A 21,944-nucleotide genomic window follows, 5' to 3' on the forward strand; every position below is an offset into this window, starting at 1 on the left:
CCTCTGCAAGGCTCCCAGAAGGTTAATTTACAGGTTGAGTCTGTGGTAAAGAAGGTAAATGCAATGTTGGCATTCATTTCAAGGGGAATATAATATAAAAACAAGAAGATATTGCTAAGACTCTATTTGGGCTGCACTTGGAGTATTGTCAACAGTTTTGAACCCCATATCTCTGAAAGGATGTGTTGTCATTGGAGAGATTCCAGAGGAGATTTGTGAGGATGATTCTGGGAATGAAAGGGCTAACATATGACAACCTTTTGGCAGCTTTGGACCTGTACTCATTGGAATTTAGAAGAACATGGGGGGTGGCGGGGGGGGGGGGGGGGGAGATCTCATTGAAATCGACCCAATAATGAATGGACCGGATAAGGTGGATGTGGGAGGATGTTTTTTATGGTGGGGGTGTCCAAAACCAGAGGACATAGCCACAAAATTGAGGGACTACCGCTTAGAATAGAAGTAAGGAGGAATTTTTTTAGCCAGAGAATAGTGAATCTGTGGAATGCTCTGCCACAGACAGCTGTGGAGGCCAAGTCCGTGGGTATAATTAAAGTGAAAATTGATAGTTTCCTGATTGGTCAGGACATCAAAGGTTATGGCAAGAAGGCAGGTGTATGAGGTTGAGTGGAATCCGGGATCCACTATGATGGAATGGTGGAGCACATTCATTGGGCTGAATAGCCTAATTCTGCTCCTATGTCTTATGGTCTAACTGGGGAAAAGGACTGCCCCTCTGCCTCCTTTGCTCCAGGAAATATAATTTCAGTCTATCCAGTTTCTCCTTATAACTAAAGCCCTCCAACCCATTTACATTCTGCATCTTCTCTAGTTTAATCACACATTCCTATAACATCGTTCTAATTTATTGTTAGTAGCATACAGATGATATAAATGCCATGAAAATTAGCTTTCTCGGCAGCAGCATAATATATGACTTAACACAACAAACTTGAGTAAACAAACTTGAATTAACAAATTATACATGATTGCAGCATATTGATGCAGTAATGAAGAAGATATGTCAATCTCTACTTTAGGAGTGTGACTACCAAAGACACCAACAACTATTTCTTTAGATGTGCGGTGCAGAGCTTTCTGACGATTGTTCTTAATGATGGATGTTGTCTTCCTGCCCTAAGAATTGTTCAGGCTTTGTTGTCTCCCTGCTAGGGCCTTCTATATACAGAGGTGCTAGAAAGTTGGTGAACCCTGTAAAATTTTCTCTATTTCTGCATAAACATGACCCGAAGTATGATCAGATCTTCATGTAAGTCCTAAAACTGGATAAAGAGAACCCGATTAAACAATGACACAAAAAAATTATACTTCTTCATTTACTTATTGAGAAAAATATCCAGTATTACATGTATTTATTGGGAAAAGTACGTGAACCTCTGAGGCAATGCCTCCTACAAAAGCTATTTGGAGTCAGCTGTTCCAGTCATTGAGATGAGATTGGATGTGTGGGTTGTAGAGGTGCCCTGTCCTATAAAAAGACAAAGCCAGATTATTGACAGACCCTGCTCTTCTCAAGAAAGATCGGTTTATGTACACCCTGCCTCGATTAAAACAATTTTTATAAGACCTTAGAAGAACTGTAGAGACGCATGAAGCTGGAAAAGGCTACAAAAGCATTTCTAAAGAACAGAGTGTTGATCAGTCCACAGTGAGAGAAATTGTCTACAAAAGGAGGAAAGCCTGTACTACTCTTCCCTAGGAGTGGGCATCCTGCAAAGATCACAAGATTCAAGAGCACATTGTTCTCTGTTCATGTGTCCAGTCTGAGAAAAACACCGAACAAGAATGGTGTTCATGGACGGATACCACAGAGGAAGCCACTGCTCTCCATAAAAACATTTCCGCATGACTCAAATTTGCAAAAGATCTGCTGGATGTTTTATAATGCTTCTGGGACAATATTCTGTGGACAGATGAGACAGAAGTTGAATCTTCAGGAAGAAATGCCCATTACTATGTTTGGAGGAAAAAGGGCACTGCACACCAACACTAAAAGCTCATCCCAGCTGTGAAGCATCTTGAAGGACTATCATGATTTGAAGCTGCTTTGCTGCCGCAGGGCCTGAACAGTTTGCAATTGTTGAGGGAACAATGAATTCAAAATTGGATGAAGACATTGAAACCTTTGAGATTGCAAAGGGAGCTGGAAAAGGCATGTAATAAGGGTAATGACACACTTGTAATGGGAGATTTCAATATGCAAGAGGATTGGGAAAAGCAGGTTGGTGTCAGATCGCAAGACAGGGAATTTGTTGAATGCCTATGAGATAGCATTTTAGAGCAACTTGTGATTGAGCCTACTCGAGGAAAGGCTATCTTGGATTGAGTGTTGTGTAATAGCCAGATCTTAGAGAGCTTAACGTAAAGGAACCTTAGGAGGCAGTGATCAGAATATGAGTGAATTCATACGGAAATTTGAGAGGGGGAAGCACAAGTCACATGTATCTGTATCACAATGGAATGACGGGAATTACAGAGGCATGAGCGAGGAGCTTGCCCAGGTGGATTGGAGGAGGATATTGGCAAGGATGACAGTAGAGCAGAGGTGGCTGAGGTTTCTGGGAATAGTTCACTACGCATAGGATAGATATGTCCCACAGAAGAAGTTGTTCCAAGTGGCAGGGCTAGGCAACTGTGACTAACAAGGGAAGTTAAGAACTGCATAAAAGCCGAGGTAAGAGCATAAAAGGTAGCAAAAGTGAGTGGGAAGTTGGATAATTGGGAGGCTTTTAAAAAAACAACAAAAGGCAACTAAAAAAGCCATAAGAAGGGAAAAGATGAAATATGAGGGCAGACTAGCCAATGATATTGAACAGGTTACCAAAATTTTTTTTTAGTTATATAACGAGTAAAAGGGAGGTGAAAGTTGATTTTGGGACTACTGGAAAATGATGCTGGTGAGGTAGTAATAGGGGACAAATAAATGGCAGATGAACTTAATGAGTACTTTGTATCTGTCTTTATTGTGAAAGACACTAGCGGTGTGCCAGAGGACCATGAGTGTCAGGGAGGAGTGAGTGCTATTGCTATTACAAAGGATAAAGTGTCAGGCAAACTCAAAGCTCTGAAGGTGGATAAGTCACCTGGACCAGATGGACTACATCCCAGAGTCCAGAGAGAGGTTGCTGAAGAGGTAACGGATGCATTAGTCACGATCTTTCAAGAATTGCTTGATCCTGGCATGGTCCTGGAGGAGTGGAAGATTGCAAATGTCACTCCACTCTTTAAGAAGGGAGGAAGGCAAAAGAAAGGAAATTACAGGCCAGTTAGCCTAACCTCAAGTGGTTGGGAAAGTGTTGGGTGTCTATTATTAAGGGTGAGGTTTTGAGGTACTTGTAGATTAATGGTAAAATGAGTCACCTTGTATACTAATGATAAAATGAGTCAAAGGTTTCTGTAAAGGGAAATCTTGCCTGACGAATCAGTTAAGAGTTCTTTGAGAAATTAACAAGCAAGGTGGACAAAAGAGAGGCAATGGATGCCATTTACTTGGATTTTCAGAAGGCATTTGATATGAGGCTGCTTAACAAGGTAAAACCCTATGGCGTTAGAGGAAAGACACTGACATGGTTAGCAGAATGGCTGACAGGTAGGAGGCAACAAGTGGGAATAAAAAGGGCCTTTACTGGTTGGCTGCCGGTGACTAGTGATGTTCCTCAGGGGTCAGTATTGGGACCGCTGCTTTTCACATTGTTTGTCAGTGATTTAGATAATGGAATTGATGGCTTTGTGGCAAGTTTGCAGATGGTACGAAGCTAGGTGGAGGGGTAGCTAGTGGCTGAGGAAGCAATTTGATTGCAGCAGAACAGACGAATTGAAAGAACGAGCAAAAAACGTGGCAGATGGAATATAGTGTCGGGAGCAACACGCACAACACGCTGGAGGAACTCGGGTCGGGCAGCATCCGTGGAAACAAACAGTCAATGTTTCAGGCCGAGACCCTTCGTCAGGACTGAAAAGGGAGGGGGCAGAGGCCCTATAATGAATGTGGGGGGGAGGGTGGTAAGGAGAAGGCAGGTAGGTGCCAGGTGAAAAACTAGTAAGGGGATAGGCAGGAAAGATGAAGAAGGAATAGGGGAAAGCACAATGGGTAGTAGGAGGAGGAACCATGAGGGATGTGATAGGCAGCTGGGGGAGGGGGCAGAGTGAAACTGGGATAGGGGAAGGGAGGGGGAGGGAATTACTGGAAGTTGGAGAATTCAGTGTTCATGTCAAGGGGCTGGAGACTACCCAGACGGTATATGAGGTGTTGCTCCTCCAACTGGAGTTTGGCCTCAACATGGCAGTAGAGGTGGCCATGTGAAGCAGAGTTGAAGTGGGTGGTAACCAGGAGATCCTGCCTGTTGTGGCAGACGGAGTGGAGGTGCTCGACGAAGCGGTCCCCCAATCTGCGTCGGGTTTCACCGATGTAGAGGAGGCCGCACCAGGAGCACCAGATGCAATAGGTGACCCCAACAGACTCACAAGTGAAGTGTTGCCTCACCTGGAAGGACAGTTTGGGGCCCTGAATGGTGGCAAGAGAGGAGGTGTAGGGACAGGTGTAGCACTTACGCTTGCAGGGATAAGTGCCGGGTGGGAGATCTGTGGGGGGGATGTGTGGACCAGGGAGTCGCGGAGGGAACGATCTTTGCGGAAAGCAGAGGGAGGTAGAGAGGGAAAGATGTGCTTAGTGGTGGGGTCTTGTTGAAGGTGGTGGAAGTTGCAGAGAATAATATGCTGGATCTGGAGGCTGGTGGGGAGGCTCTGTCCCTGTTGTGGTGACGGGAGGATGAGGTGAGAGCAGATGTGCGGGAAATGGAGGAGATACAGGTGAGGGCACCATTGATGACGGCAGAAGGGAAACCATGATCCTTAAAGAAGGAGGACATTTGAGATGTCCTGGAACAGAAAGCCTCATCCTGGGAGCAGATGCGGCAGAGACGGAGGAACTGGGAATAGGGAATGGCATTTTTGCATGTGGCAGGATGGGAAGAGGTATAGTCAAGGTAATTATGGGAGTCAGTGGTCTTATGGAAGATGTCAGTTGCCAGTCTGTCTCCAGAGATGGAGACCGAGAAAGGGGAGAGAAGTGTTTGAGATGGACCAAGTGAATTTGAGTACTGGGCCCGAAACGTTGACTGTTCATTTCCACGGATGCTGCCCAACCTGCTGAGTTCCTCCAGCATGTTGTGCGTGTTGCTTTGACCCCAGCATCTGCAGAGTATTTTATGTATCACTCACAACACGCTGGAGGAACTCAGCAGGTCGGGCAGCATCCGTGGAAAAGATCGGCCAATGTTTCGGGCCAGAACCCTTCGTCAAGACTGTAGGGGGAAGGGGCAGAGGCCCTATAAAAAAGGTGGGGGGGAGGGTGGAAAGGTTGTGAGTGTTGCTTTGACCCCAGCGTCTGCAGATTATTTTGTATTTTGTGTATACAGTGTCGGGAAATGTATGATAATATATTTTGGTAAAAGGAACAATAGTGCTGACTATTATCTAAATGGGGAGAAGGTTCAAACATCAGAGATGCAGAGGAACAAATGAGTCCTCGTGCAAGACTCCCAGAAGATTGATTTACAGATTGAGTCTGTGGTAAAGAAGGCAAATGCAATGTTGGAATTTATTTCAAGGAGAACAGAATATAAAAGCAAGGAGATAATGAGCTTTTATAAGACACTAGTCAGGCTGCGCTTGGAGTATGGTCAATAACAGGGGTCCCCAACTTTTTTTTGCACTGCGGACTGGTTTAATATTGGCCATACTTTTGCGGACCGGCAGACGCGGGGTGGGGGAAGGGGGCTAGGGTTGCCAACGGATAAGGGTAGCAGTCAAATACGTTGTGTTTACCCATAAAAGACTACAATGACCATGAAGCCTTGCGCGGGCACCAGTGCGCATGCGTGTACCTGCCGATTTTTATTTTTCCTTGCAAATCGTTTTTGGCGATTCTGTTCGTGGGGAGTGGTTAATCATGACGGGAATATCAGTGATAAGTGGCTAATACACTGAATTTCGTTTCTAAAAGCTTTGAGGCTTTGACTTGAGATTCTGGCAGTTGGTCTGTGCAATGAAGTCAATCAAGATTTGAATAGATCAGCAGAAAGCCGTTGATTAGACAATCAAGATGTGAATAGCTCAGACTCAGCAGAAAGCAGCTGATTGGGCCATCGAGGTCAGGTGAACAAAGATTTTGAAAAGCTCAAACAGATAAATAAAGGGATAGCTCAAGCAAAGCGGCCAGTGCGTGAGTGGGCCAGTGAAGGAGTGGAGCTTTGAGGCTTTGACTCGAGAGGCTTCGACGAGAAGAGGCGGAGGACAAGCTAGCTCGCAGTTAGTTTTTACAATGTCTCCTGAGACGGTGATGTGCCTCTCATGTGAGATGTGGCAGTCTTGGGGGAACGCCCCTCTCCCGCAGAGTCACATCTGCCAGAAGTGCATACGGCTGGGCGATCTGGAAGACCGTGTAAGGAATCTGGAGCAGCAGCTGGATGACCTTCGACTCATAAGGGAGAATGAGGCAGTCATAGATGAGAGCTACAGGGAGGTAGTCACACCTAGGCTGTCGGAAGCAGGTCGTTGGGTGACAGTCAGAGGGGGGAAAGTGAAGGTGAGCAGACAGGTAGTGCAGAGCACCCCTGTAGCCATTCCCCTGAATAATAAGTTTACCGTCCTGGATACTGGCAGGGATGACCGACCAGGTGTGAGCCACGGTGGCAGGGCCTCCGGCACTCAGGCTACGTCTACACTACGCCGAATAAGTTTGAAAACGCCGGTTTCAAGTAAAAACGACAGGCATCCACACTAAGCGTTTTTCAAAATATCTCCATCCACATTAGGTGGATATTTGGGCGAATCTCCTCCTACTGGGCATGCGCAGGACACACACAGAAAACAAGCGAAGAAGAAACGGTATACTTAGTGCGCGTTTGTCCAGTTACAGAGTAGAAAAACTTTAAAGGAATTGCTCTTGGCTCTCGCGCAGGAGGACTTAAAACTTAAAAAAAAACAAATACTGGAGTGTATGGAGGCAACCGACAGGGAGTTCATGGACAGTATGACCCAGCTGACGACGAACATTGAAAAACTGACTAACTCTGTTGCATTAATAAAGCACCTTGTTAAATGTATAAAACGTCTGCATCAGGGTTATCTTGTATTTCTATACCATGTTACATTAGGTTGTTACACATCTGTTGTCAGAGAAGTACTTGCATAAATAGGTAAACCACCTTCATACAAGCAAGGACAGAAAACAGGGCGAAGTGAGTATACTTATTTATTCAGTAAGCTATGGGTTAAAGTATTTGGTGAGTACATAACTCTTCTGGCTTCAGTCTCGTTGCCGTCTGTTCTGAAATTGTTAGGTGGTGGTGTTCAAGAAAACAACGAACATCTGTTCAGGCACGTCATGTCAGCGTTTTTAAATAGTCAAAAATGCTCACTTTACAATTTAACTCTCACGCCGTTCACACCGACTGCGCGTTATAACAGCTTGCGCAATACCAAGCAGAAACAGAAAAAAGCGTTGTTGTGGCGTTGTTATGACAACGTTTTTAAATCTCTCCATTTACCCCGTACACACTACGCCGGTTTTCAGATTTATTCACTGGAGAGTGTTTTGGAAAATCTCCGTTTTCGGGGGCTGAAAACGCCGGCTCAGTGTGGACGGGAAGGCAAAACGAAGAGAAAAAGCTTCGTTTTCAAAATTATCCGGCGTAGTGTGCTCGTACCCTCAGTCTGACCCTGTGGTGCAGAAGGGTGGGATGGAGAAGAGGAGAGCTGTCGTCATTGGAGACTCTATAGTCAGGGGAGCAGACAGGAGATTTTGTGGACGTGAGAAGGACACCCGCATGGTTTGTTGCCTCCCGGGTGCCAGGGTCCGGAACCAGAAATCATGATACATGTTGAGAACAACGACATAGGCAGGAAGAGGGATGAGGTCCTGAAGTGTGAGTTTCGGCAACTAGGCAGAAGGCTGAAGAACAGGACCTCAAGGGTGACGTTCTCAGGATTGCTGCCAGTGCTACGTGACAGTGATGGTAAGAATTGGAGGAGATGGCAGTTGAATGCGTGGCTGAGGAGTTGGTGCAGGGAGCAGGGTTTTAGATTTTTAGATCATTGGGATCTCTTCTGGGGAAGGTGGGACCTGTACAGATTGGATGGGTTGCACCTGAACTTGAGGGGGAGCAATATCCTTGCAGGTAGGTTTGCTAGCATGGTTCGGGAGGGTTTAAACTAATTTGCGAGGGGGATGGGGCCCAGAGCGATAGAGCAGTGAAAGAAGTGCATGGAGTAAAGCCAGATCTAACATACAGAGAGGCTTTGAGGAAAGAGAAGCATAATAAACGGTGTAAAGATAGTAAGGTAGAAGGGCTGAAATGTGTGTACCTCAATGCAAGACGCATCAGGAACAAAGGTGATAAACTGAGAGCTTGGATACATACATGGAATTATGATGTAGTGGCCATTACAGAGTCTTGGCTGGCACCAGGGCAGGAATGGATTCTCAATATTCCTGGATTTCAGTGCTTTGAAAGGGATAGAGAGGGCGGAAAAAGGGGAGGAGGGGTGGCATTACTGGTCAGGGATACTATTACAGCTACAGAAAGGGTGGGTAATGTAGCAGGATCCTCTTTTGAGTCAATATGGGTGGAAGTCAGGAACAGGAAGGGAGCAGTTACTCTGTTGGGGGTATTCTATAGGCCCCCTGGTAGCAGCAGAGATACAGAGGAGCAGATTGGGAGGCAGATTTTGGAAAGATGCAAAAATAACAGGGTTGTTATCATGGGTGACTTTAACTTCCCTAATATTGATTGGCACCTGATTAGTTCCAAGGGTTTAGATGGGACAGAGTTTGTTAAGTGTGTCCAGGATGGATTATGTCACAGTATGTGGACAGGCCAACCGGGGGAATGCCATACTAGATCTAGTACTAGGTAATGAACTGGGTCAGGTCACAGTTCTCTCAGTGGGTGAGCATCTGGGGGACAGTGACCACTGCTCCCTGGCCTTTAGCATTATCATGGAAAAGGATAGAATCAGAGAGGACAGGAAAATTTTTAATTGGGGAAAGGCAAATTATGAGGCTATAAGGCTAGAACTTGCGGGTGTGAATTGGGATGATGTTTTTGCAGGGAAATGTACTATGGACATGTGGTCGATGTTTAGAGACCTCTTGCGGGATGTTAGGGATAAATTTGTCCTGGTGAGGAAGATAAAGAATGGTAGGGTGAAGGAACCGTGGGTGACAAGTGAGGTGGAAAATCTAGTCAGGTTGAAGAAGGCAGCATACATGAGGTTTAGGAAGCAAGGATCAGATGGGTCTATTGAGGAATATAAGGAAACAAGAAAGGAGCTTAAGAAGGGGCTGAGAAGAGCAAGAAGGGGGCATGAGAAGGCCTTGGCGAGTAGGGTAAAAGAAAACCCCAAGACATTCTTCAATTATGTGAAGAAAAAAAGGATGACAGGAGTGAAGGTAGGACCGATTAGAGATAAAGGTGGGAAGATGTGCCTGGAGGCTGTGGAAGTGAGCGAGGTCCTCAATGAATACTTCTCTTTGGTATTCACCAATGAGAGGGAACTTGATGATGGTGAGGACAATATGAATGAGGTTGATGTTCTGGAGCATGTTGATATTAAGGGAGAGGAGGTGTTGGAGTTGTTAAAATACATTAGGACAGATAAGTCCCCGGGGCCTGACGGAATATTCCCCAGGCTGCTCCATGAGGCGAGAGAAGAGATTGCTGAGCCTCTGGCTAGGATCTTTATGTCCTCGTTGTCCACGGGAATGGTACCGGAGGATTAGAGGGAGGCGAATGTTGTCCCCTTGTTCAAAAAAGGTAGTAGGGATAGTCGGGGTAATTATAGACCAGTGAGGCTTACATCTGTGGTGGGAATGCTGTTGGAAAAGATTCTTAGAGATGGGATCTCTGGGCATTTAGAGAATCATGGTCTGATCAGGGACAGTCAGCATGGCTTTGTGAAGGGCAGATTGTGTCTAACAAGCCTGATAGAGTTCTTTGAGGAGGTGATCAGGCATATAGATGAGGGTAGTGTAGTGGATGTGATCTGTATGGATTTTAGTAAGGCATTTGACAAGGTTCCACACGGTAGGCTTATTCAGAAAGTTAGAAGGCATGGGATCCAGGGAAGTTTAGCCAGGTGGGTTCAGAATTGGCTTGCCTGCAGAAGGCAGAGGGTGGTGGTGGAGAGAGTACATTCAGATTGGAGGATTGTGACTAGTGGTGTCCCATGAGGATCTGTCCTGGGACCTCTACTTTTCGTGATTTTTATTAACGACCTGGATGTAGGGGTAGAAGGGTAGATTGGCAAGTTTGCAGATGACACAAAGGTTGGTGGTGTTGTAGATAGTGTAGAGGATTGTCAAAGATTGCAGAGAGACATTGATAGGATGCAGGAATGAGCTGAGAAGTGGCAGATGGAGTTCAACCCAGAGAAGTGTGAGGTGGTACACTTTGGAAGGAGAAACTCCAAGGCAGAGTACAAAGTAAATGGCAGGATACTTGGTAGTGTGGAGGAGCAGAGGGATCTGGGGGTACTTGTCCACAGATCCCTGAAAGTTGCCTCACAGGTGGATAGGGTAGTTAAGAAAGCTTATGGGGTGTTAGCTTTCATAAGTGGAGGGATAGAGTTTAAGAGTCACGATGTAATGATGCAGCTCTATAAAACTCTGGTTAGGCCACACTTGCAATACTGTGTCCAGTTCTGGTCACCTCAGGATGTGGAAGCATTGGAAAGGGTACAGAGGAGATTTACCAGGATGCTGCCTGGTTTAGAAAGTATGCATTATGATCAGAGGTTAAGGGAGCTCGGGTTTACTCTTTGGAGAGAAGGAGGATGAGAGGAGACATGATAGAGCTGTACAAGATAATAAGAGGAATAGATAGAGTGGATAGCCAGCGCCTCTTCCCCAGGGCACCACTGCTCAATACAAGAGGACATGGCTTTAAGGTAAGGGGTGGGAAGTTCAAGGGGGATATTAGAGGAAGGTTTTTTACTCAGAGAGTGGTTGGTGCGTGGAATGCATTGCCTGAGTCAGTGGTGGAGGCAGATACACTAGTGAAGTTTAAGAGACTACTAGACAGGGTATATGGAGGAATTTAAGGTGAGGGCTTATATGGGAAGCAGGGTTTGAGGGTCGGCACAACATTGTGGGCCGAAGGGCCTGTACTGTGCTGTACAATTCTATGTTCTATTAAAAGGGTTTATCTAACGAATTTAATATTAAACACAGCGCATATTTTCCTCGCATGAATATAGTGAGAAGTCGATTATCAGGGGTGGACAGGGGAGCTTGAAGTAAGTGTTGAATGAACTTCCAGTCGAAGTGGTAGAGGCAGGTTCAATATTATCATTTAAAGAAAAGTTGGATAGGTATATGGACAGGAAAGGAATGGAGTGTTATGGGCTGAGTGCAGGTCGGTGGGACTAGTTGAGAGTAGCGTTCAGTACGGACTAGAAGGGCAGAGATGGCCTGTTTCCGTGCTGTAATTGTTACATCGTTATATATCTAAGTCAATAGCATCATAACATTTTAAGTAACATTTGGATATTAAGTACACAGTGCATATTTTCCTCGTATGAACATATAAAATCATTGCAACACACCAATATCGCTGAATCAGTGGGAGCCCTTGGCTTGTTTCCCTGTAACAAGACGGTCCTATCCAGAGTGATGGGAGACAGCGATACTCGAAGGGGGTTCCTTATATCCAGTCTATTCCGCAATTTAGTTTTCATTGCATTCATTGCAGAGATATGTTGGAAATGTAAGCAACGTTGTTCAGTACTTTCGTGGCTATCTCAGGATATTTAGTCTTGACTTTGATCCAGAATGCAGGCAGTGATGTTATGTCAAACATACTTTTCAGCCTACCGTCATTTGCAAGCTCGAGGAGTTGATCTTCCCGCGCTGACATGGATGACGCGTGGGTAATGACCTCGTGCATTCAAGCTCAACAGTGGGTGTGACGGAATGAGGAAAGGTGCAGCTGACTCATATCACCGAATCATATCGTTTCCTCGGTACGGGTCCACGGCCCGGTGGTTGGGGACCGTTGGTCAACAATATTGGGCTCCAAATCTCAGAAAGGATTTGTTGTCATTGGAGAGAGTCCTGAGAAGATTCATGAGCATCATTCCAGAAATGTTGAGGTTACTGTGAGGCACCATTGAAATTTAGAAGAATGCGGGGGGATCTCAGTAAAACCTACCAAATATATTGAAAGGACTAGACAGGGTGGATGTGGGGAGGATGTTCCCTCTGGTGGGAGTATCCAGAACTAGAGGGCACAACGTCAAAATTGAGGGGCAACTCTTTAGAACAGAGGGAAGGAGGAATTTTTTTTTACCCAGAGAGCAGTAAGTCTATGGGCTCCATTACAGACTGTGGTGAAGGCCAAGTCCATGCGTATACTTGAGGCAGAAGTTGATTGTTTCCTGATTGGTCAGGGCATCAAAGGAGATGGCGAGGAGAAGACAGGTGTATGGGGTTGAGTCAGATCCAGGATCAGCCACGGTGGAATGACGGAGAGACTTGATGGGCTGAATGGCCTAATTCTGCTCGTATCTTTTATGGTCTTGTGGACATTTTACATGAGAATGTCTGGGAAGCAGTTCGTCACCTAAAACTTAATAGAAGTTGGATGATGCAGCAAGACAATGATCCAAAAGACACGAATAAATCAACAACAGAATTGTTTAAAAGGAAGAAAGTTCATGTTTTGGAATGGCCGAGTCAAAGTCCTGACCTTAATCCTGTAGAAATGTTGTGGAAGGACCTGAAGCAAGCAGTTCATGCAAGGAACCCCACCAACATCTGAGAGTTGAAGTGGTTTTGTAAGGAGAAATGGCCTAAAATTCCTCCAAGTCGACGTGCAGGACCGATCAACAGTTACTGAAAAAGTTTGATTGAAATTGCTGTACAAGGGGGTCACACCAATTACTGAAGGTAAAGGATCACATACTTTGTCCAACAATTACATGTAATATTGGATAATTTTTCTCAATAAATAAAAGTAAGTTTTTTGTGTTAATTAATTGTGTTCTCTTCATCTAGTTTTAGTACTTGTGTGAAGATCTGATCACATTTTAGGCCATATTTATGCAGAAACAGAAAATTCTACAGGGTTCACAGACTTTCTAGCACCACTGTACTGCCTGAACACATGATAGTCCCAGTCTAAATTAGGGAAGTTAAAATCCCTTACTTCCCTATCCGCAATCTCCCTATTACATAACTTTCCTCTTTCTTGAGTTTCTTCCTTTCCGTGACCTTGGTGGTAAATACAGGCAAGAAATAATCATTTAAGACCTCACCCACACATTATTCCCCTAAGGATCAACGTGGTTCTGTATTCTTTCCATTTTGCTCTCAAATTATTTATTTATTTAGAGATAGAGTGTGGAAGAAGCCCTTCTGACCCAACAAGCATCACTGCCCAGCAAACCACCTATATTTAACACTAGCCTAATTACAGGTCAGTTTACAATGATCAGTTAACCGATTAACTGGTATGTCTTTGGACTATGGGAGGAAACCCTTCTGCTCACAGAGAGAATGCACTAATTCTTTACAGATGGCACCGGAATTGAACTTCAAACTTCCAATGCCCCATGATCTCAAGAGAGAATTTGTAGAATGTCTGAGGGATAGCTTTTTAGAACAGCTTGTTGTTGAGCCCACTAGGGGATCGGCTGTACTGGATTGGATGTTGTGTAATGAACCAGAGGTGATTAGAGAGATTGAGGTGAAGGAACCCTTGGGGGGGGGGGGTAGTGATCATAACATGACTTAGTTCACTGTGAAGTTTGAGAAAGAGAAGCCGAAATCCAGTGTGTCGGTACTTCAGTGGAGTAAAGGAAATTACAGTGGCATGAGAGAGGAACTGGCCATAGTTGATTGGAAAGGGACACTGGCGGGAAGGACGGTAGAGCAGCAGTGGCTGCAGTTTATCTGAGAAGTGAGGAAGGTGCAAGACAGATGTATTCCAAAAAAGAAGAAATTTTCGAATGGAAAAAGGATGCGACCGTGGCTGACAAGAGAAGTCAAAGCCAAAGTTGAAGCAAAGGAGAGGGCATACGAGGAAGCAAAAATTAGTGGGAAGACAGAGGATTGGGAGGCTTTTAAAAGCTTACAAAAGGAAACTACGAAGGTCATTAAGAGGGAAAAGATGAACTATGAAAGGAAGCTAGCAAATGAGATCAAAGAGGATACTAAAAGCTTTTTCAAGTATATAAGGAGTAAAAGACAGGTGAGAGTAGATATAGGATCGATAGAAAATGATGCTGGAGAAATTGTAATGGGAGATGAGATGGCGGAGGAACTGAACGAGTATTTTGCATCAGTCTTCACTGAGGAAGACATCAGCAGTATACCGGACACTCAAGGGTGGCAGGGAAGAGAAGTGTAAGCAGTCATGATTATGACGGAGAAAGTACTCAGGAAGCTGAATAGTCTAAGGGTGATAAATCTGCCGGACCAGATGGAATGCACCCTTGTATTCTGAAGGAAGTAGCTGTGGAGATTGCGGAGGCATTAGGATTGATATTTCAAAAGTCGATAGATTCTGGCATGGTTCCGGAGTACTGGAAGATCGCGAATCTCACTCCGCTATTTAAGAAGGGGGCAAGGAAGCAAAAAGGAAATTATAGACCTGTTAGCTTGACATCGGTGGTTGGGAAGTTGTTGGGAGTCAATTGTCAAGGATGAAGTTATGGAGTACCTGGACGCATATGACAAAATAGGCAGAACACAGGATGGTTTCCTTGAAGGAAGATCCTGCCTGACAAACCTATTGCAATTTTTTGAGGAAATTACAAGTAGGCTCGACAAGGGAGATGCAGTGGATGTTGTGTATTTGGATTTTCAGAAGGCCTTTGACAAGGTGCCACACATGAGGCTACTTAACAAGATGAGAGCCCATGGAATTATGGGAAAGTTACATACATGGATAGAGTGCTGATTGGCAGGAAACAGAGAGTGGGAATAAAGGGATCCTATTCTGGTTGGCTGCCGGTTACCAGTGGTGCTCCACAGGGGTCTGTGTTGGGGCTGCTTCTTTTTACGTTGTACATCAACGATTTGGATTATGGAATAGATGGCTTTGTGGCTAAGTTTGCTGATGATACAAAGATAGGTGGAGGGGCCGGTAGTGCTGAGGAAACGGAGGGTCTGCAGAGAGACTTGGATAGATTGGAAGAATGGGCAAAGAAGTGGCAAATGAAATACAATGTTGGAAAGTGTATGGTTATGCACTTTGGCAGAAGAAGTAAACAGGTAGACTATTATTTAAATGGGGAAAGAATTCAAAGTTCTGAGATGCAGCGGGACTTGGGAGACCTCGTGCAGGACACCCTTAAGGTTAACCTCCAGCTTGAGCCGGTGATGAAGAAGACGAATGCAATGTTGGCATTCATTTCTAGAAGAATAGAGCAGGGGTCCCCAACCTTTTTTGCACTGCGGACCGGTTTAATATTGACAACATTCTTGCGGACTGGCTGACCCGGGGGTGGGGGGGGGTAGGGTTGCCAACGGACAAGTGTAGCAGTCAAATACGTTGGGTTTACCCAGAGAAAGACTACAATGACCATGAAGCCGTGCGCGGGCACTAGTGCGCATGCGTGTACCAGACGATTTTTTTCTGCAAATTGTTTTTGGCGATTCTGTTTGGGGGGGAGGGGTTAATCATGACCAGAATATCAGTGATAAGTGGCTAATACACTCAATTTCGTTTCTAAAATGATTTATCTAACGAATTTAATATTAAACACACAGCGATATTTTCCTCGCATGAATATAGCGATAAGTCAATTATCAGGGGAGGACAGGGGAGCTTGAAGTAAGTGTTGAACGAACTTCCAGTAGAAGTGGTAGAGGCAGGTTCGATATTGTCATTTAAAGAAAAATTGGGACAGGTATATGGACAGGAAAAGAATGGAGGGTTATGGGCTGAGTGCAGGTCGGTGGGACTAGGTGAGAGTAGCGTTCGGCACGGACTCAAAGGACCGAGATGGCCTGTTTCCGTGCTGTAATTGTTATATGGTTATATAAGTCAATAGCATCATAACATTTTAAGTAACGTTTGGATATTAAAAACACAGCGCATATATTCCCCATATGAACATATAAAATCATAGCAACACACCAAAATCACTGAATCAGTGGGAGCCTTGGGCTTGTTTTCCTGCAACAAGATGGTCCCATCGAGGGGTGATGGGAGACAGCGATACTCGAAGGGGGTTCCTTATGTCCAGTCTATTCCGCAGTTTAGTTTTCGTTGCAGTCATTGCAGAAAACTGCACTTGGCAGAAAAATGTTGGAAATGAAAGCAACGTTTTCAGTGCTTTCGTGTCTGTCTCAGGATATTTAGCCTTGACTTTGATCCAGAATGCCGGCAGAGATATTATATCAAACATACTTTTCAGCCCGTCGTCATTTGCAAGCTCGAGGAGTTGATCTCCTTCCCGCGCTGACATGGATGACGCGGGCGTAATGACCTCGCGTGCGTTCAAGCTCAACAGTGGGCGTGACAGGCAATGAGGAAAGGTGCAGCTGACTACTATTGCAAAATCATATCGTTTCCTCGCGGCCCGGTAGCGGTCTGGGCGGCCCGGTGGTTGAGGACCGCTGGAATAGAGTATAGGAGCAGGGATGTGATGTTGATGCTCTATAAAGCACTGGTAAGATCTCACTTGGAGTACTATGGGCAGTTTTGGGCTCCTTATTTAAGAAAGGATGTGCAGACGTTGGAGAGGGTTCAGAGAAGATTCACTAGAATGATTCTGGGAATGAGAGGGTTAACATGAGGAACGTTGTCCGCTGTTGGACTGTATTCCTTGGAGTTTAGAAGAATGAGTGGGGACCTCATAGAAACATTTCAAATATTGAAAGGCATGGACAGAGTGGATGTGGCAAAATTGTTTCCCGTGGTGGGGGAGTCTAGTATGAGAGGGCATGACTTAAGGATTGAAGGGCGCCCATACAGAACAGATGCGAAGAATTTTTTTTAGCCAGAGGGTGGTGAATCTATGGAATTTGTTGCTACGGGCGGCAGTGGAGGCCAAGTCATTGGGTGTATTTAAGGCGGAGATTGATAGGTATCTGAGTAGCCAGGGCATCAAAGGTTATGGTGAGAAGGCGGGGGAGTGAGACTAAATGGGAGAATGGATCAGCTCATGATAAAATGGCACAGCAGACTCGATGGGCTGAATGGCCGACTTCTGCTCCTTTCTCTAATGGTCTTATGGCCCCAAGCTGTAATAGTGTTGCGCTAACTGCTAAGCTGCCATGGCGTCCATATGTACTTATAGAGGTACACAGACAAAGTGCTGAAGGAACTCAGCAGGCCAGGCAGCATCTATGGAAAAAAGTACAGTCAACGTTTCCGGCTGAAACCCTTGGAACGTCCAACCGAAACGTCGACTGTACTTTTTTTCCATAGATGCTGCCTGGCCTGCTGAGTTCCTCCAGCATTCTGTACGTGTTACTCAAGACTTCCAGCATCTGCAGATTTTCTCTTGGTTGTACTTATGAGTGTAGCTGGGATCAAAAGAGTTGCTTGAGGAATGTAATGGATGCGGGATTTTCCTTTGCCAAGGGCACTTCATGTCCCCTCTTGCTTCCTGATTTCCTTAAGTGTATTTGGCATCCCCTATTCTCAAGAGACTTGCTTGGTTCCAGATGCCTATACCTTACATTTTGCACCTTTTTCCTGACCAGAGCCCCAAATACACCAGGGTTCCCCAGTACTTGCCAGCCTTGCCCTTCACTATAACAGGATCATGTTGACCCTAAACTCTCCACATGTCCCTTTTAAACACCTCCTACTTGCCAGATGTCCTTTTTGCCAGGTAACCGTCTGTCCAAATCACCCTTTGCAGGTTGCAGCTCAACATCAGGCTTGTCCAGTTTCGGACTGTCAACGACGTGGGTTTGTCCGTTTTCCATAACTAATAATATGGCCAATCATCCCAAAGTGCCCCTTCACCACTGACACTTCAATCAATTGCCCTGCCTCATTTCTCAAGAGGAGGTCGAACTTTAACCCCTCTAGTAGACCCATTGCCTGGAAAAAAAACCTTCCTGAGCACTCAACAAATACTGCCTTATCTAATCCCTTAGTACTGTGGCAGTCCCAGTTAATATTAGGGAAGTTAAAACCCTATTATTCCTGTGGAGCTGAACAAATTCTGCCTTAACCCTTAGCATTGTGGCAGTCCCAGTTAATATTAGGGAAGATAAAATTCTGTTATTCCTGTTGCTATCTGTGGTCTCCCAACATATTTGCTCCTCGAATTCCACTATAATCCCATCATTCCTATTTCTACCCATATGGCCTTGCTGGATAATGCCCCCTCCCCACTAATATTTTCAGTATTCAGTATATTCTCTCAAATGAAAAGCTATTTCCCCTCCTCTCCTGCCTTCACCTCTGTCACGCCAGGAGCATCTATACCCCAGAACATTGGACTGCCAGTCCTGCCCATCTCAGCTGATTCTGTAAGAGTTGTAATATTCCAGTCCCATGTATCTAGCCATGCCCTGAGTTCATTTGCCTTGTGTCAAGCCATCCTGGCTCCCTGCCTGTTTTTACCAACTGAGCATGTTTCTTTATTTACTTCAACTTTCCCATCAGCTTTGGGTCAAAATGTCCCCTGGTCAGAGGCCCCTTCAGTTGACACTTGCCTGATATCTAGGGCATTCTGTTCTGGGGCTTGGAGGTTTCCTCACCCTACCTGCTCTGGCCTGACCGACTTCCTGCTGAGGCTTCTGGTGCCAGTCAGGGCCTGGGGCTTATAATTGGCACAAAGCCTGTAGTTACTAATTGTGGAGTGTAAGTCAGACATTCTGGGGGAGCAGATATATAGGTGTTTGGTTAGATATGGACTGATTAAGGATGGTCAGCATTGGCTACACATAATCTACCATGCACGAAGCCAATCTTACTGAATTTTTTGAGGAAGTTACCAGAAAAGTTGAATAAGGCGAGGCAGTGGATGCTGATTTTAGTTAGGAATTTGACAATTTCCCACATGATTGGCTGGTCAAGAAGGTTAAGTCACTCAAGAGTTCAAGGGTGGTAGTAAATTGGATTAGACATTGGCTTTGTATGAGAAGCCAGAGAGTGGTAGTAAATAGTTGCCTCTCTGATTGGAGGCCTGTGACTAGTTAATTGCTGCAGGGATCAGTGCTGGGTCTACTGATGATTGTCATCTATATCGACAATCTGGATGATAATGTGGTAAACTGAATCAGCAGATTTACAGATGACACCAAGACTGGGGGTGTAGTGGACAGTGAGGAAAACTATCATGGCTTGCAGGGGGATCTGCATCAGCTGGAATTTAATGCAGACAAGCACAAGGTATTGCACTTTGGTAGGGCACTGAGGAGTGTGGTAGAACAAAGGGGTCTGGGAATACAGGACCAAAATTCATTCAAAGTGGCATCACAGGTGAATGGGTCATAAAGAAAGGCCTTCATTATCAAACTATTGAGTACTGGAGATTGGATATGACATTGAAGTTGTATAAGACATTGGTAAGGCCTAATTTAGAGTATTGTGTGTAGTTTTGGTCACCTACCTACAGGAAAGATATAAATAAGGTTGAAAGGGTACTGAGAACATTTACAAGGATGTTGTTGCAACTGGAGGACTTGATTTATAAGGAAAGATTGAATAGATTAGGAGGAACTCAGTCCTGATGAAGAATCTCAGCCCAAAACATCGACTGACCTGAGTTCTTCCAGCGTTTTGTGTGTTGCACTGGATTTCCAGCATTTGCAGATGTCTCATCATCAAATAGGTTAAGAATTTATTCTTTGGAATGTAGATTGATAGGATACAGAATTATGAAGGGTATAGACAGAGTAAAACGTAAGCAGGCTTTTTCCACTGAGTTTGGGTGGGACTACAACTAGAGGTCATGGGTTAAGGATGAAAGGTGAGTTTAGAGGGACATGAGGGGAAAGTCTTCACTCATGAGAGTATGGAATGAGCTGCTAGCGCAAGTGGTGCATGTGAGCATGATTTCAACATTTAAGAGAAGTTTTGGGTAGATGATGTATGGAGAGGTATGGTCCCAGAGCAGTTTGAATGGTTCAGCACAAGACTAGATGGGCCGAAGGACCTGTTTCTGTGCGGTACATTTCAATGACAATTCATCTGAATATCGAGCTTTCTCTGCAGTTTGATCTCAGCCTGGGTTCTAACCCCTGCATTTTCTGACTTCCTTGCTCAGGCTGACATGCTCCGTTCACTGGCAACCACTCGACCTACTGTCAATGCTGAGGACCTTCACAAGGTGAAGAAATTTACAGAAGATTTTGGGCAGGAAGGCTGAATCTTCACTTAAACTGAATCTTCCAGTTGATTCCCATCGATGAAAGCAAGCAGAATTGTCTGCCTGAGAGTGAAAGTAGCTTCAGGTGCAATTGCCACAAGATTGGGGGGTGGGAGGGGGAGGGGGAGGGAGTCTCACCGTTGCTGCCATTTCACTAGCTGCCGTGTTTGTTCTGCTGAAGACACAGTGCCGTTGATTGGGTTCTGGCAGCAAAGTCCCTGCATGCACTATCATAAAGTTCGAAAAACGCCCTTTGTACTGACCTTTCCCAATTCTGTAAAGGTTCAGAAATTTACTTTTATTAAATGATTGAGAGCCTTAAAATAAAATCATTTCTTGCTACTCCCTATTCAGTTTGGGGATGACAGATTTTTTTCCTGCTCCCTTTGTTTTTCCACCAGCCAGTTACAGGGAGTCTGGAGGCCAGGTATTAATAGTTATTCTTCGACAGACAGTTCCTCATTGAGGAAGAGTTCCAGGTGAAGAAACAACAAGGATATATTGAACCTGGGTCAGACAACTCCAGGAAGATTGAATTTATTTCAGCGCAATTGTAAGAATATTTCACCGATATCTGGAGGAGTCCAGGGTCTCCTCCAACCTGCCTGGGTGTCTGATTAAGTTTTATATATTATTAGTTAATCAGCTGGTGAGTTATGTTCACTTCTGCTAACTACTTCAGCAAGGTTACAAGTATTTGGCGATTTACAGAAATGATATCAGATGAGAGATGTCAGTTACACAGAAAATTGAAAGAGCTAGGGTTTTTGTTCATAACAGCTGAATAGGTTTCAACAGTGTACATATAAAACAACTTCATCTGCATCCCTTTTGAAGATCTCTGACATCCTTGTCTCCAGAAATCTGGTTTTACATTTGAGGATAGTCAACAACATTTACACCTCTCCAGGGTTGAGAATTCCAAAGATTCAAAACACTAAATAGCAAAACGGGTAACGATAACCAAACTCACAGCCAAGAATGTACATCCAATTAAGAGTCAATAGTGATAAATGAGAAAATGACAAAATTGATGACTTTTTATCTGAATGTATATGGCATTCATAGAAGATTAATTTTATGGCAATTAAAATGTGCAAAGCGCCCAAGGCTGAAAATTCCAGTCCACTTTCATAAGAAAAACAAGCTAAATAAGACCATAAGACAAAGGAGCAGAAGTCAGCCATTCAGCCCAGCGAGTCTGCTCCGCCATTTTATCATGAGCTGGTCCATTCTCTCATTTAGTCCCACTCCCCTACCTTCTCACCATAACCCTTGATGCCCTGGCTATTCATATACCTATCAATCTCTGCCTTAAATACACCCAATGATTTGGCCTCCACTGCTGCCCGTGGCAACAAATTCCATAGATTCACCCCACCCTCTGGCTGAAAAAATTTCTTTGCATCTCTGTTCTGAATGGGCACCCTTCAATCCTCAAGTCGTGCTCTTTTTCGTACTAGACTCACCCACACGGGAAACAGCTTTGCCGCATCCACTCTGTCCATGCCTTTCAACATTCGAAATGTTTCTATGAGGTCCCCCCTCATTCTTCTAAACTCCAAGGAGTACAGTCCAAC

The 21,944-nt window shown here is 44.8% G+C and overlaps 1 protein-coding gene across 1 annotated transcript in view; it reads left to right on the plus strand.

Moving 5' to 3' along the window:
- Positions 1 to 20,723, plus strand: part of LOC134356376 (vacuolar protein sorting-associated protein 4A) — a 107,415-nt gene extending 86,692 nt beyond the window's left edge. Inside the window, exon 11 of the mRNA XM_063067298.1 lies at positions 20,263 to 20,723. Within this exon, the coding sequence (XP_062923368.1) occupies positions 20,263 to 20,364 (102 nt within the window). The 3' untranslated portion in view covers positions 20,365 to 20,723. The remainder of the gene's footprint in view (positions 1 to 20,262) is intronic.
- The last annotated feature ends 1,221 nt before the right edge of the window (positions 20,724 to 21,944 follow it).

This window comes from Mobula hypostoma, chromosome 14 (assembly GCF_963921235.1).
Source record: "Mobula hypostoma chromosome 14, sMobHyp1.1, whole genome shotgun sequence".
Classification (NCBI taxonomy): Eukaryota; Metazoa; Chordata; class Chondrichthyes; order Myliobatiformes; family Myliobatidae; genus Mobula; species Mobula hypostoma.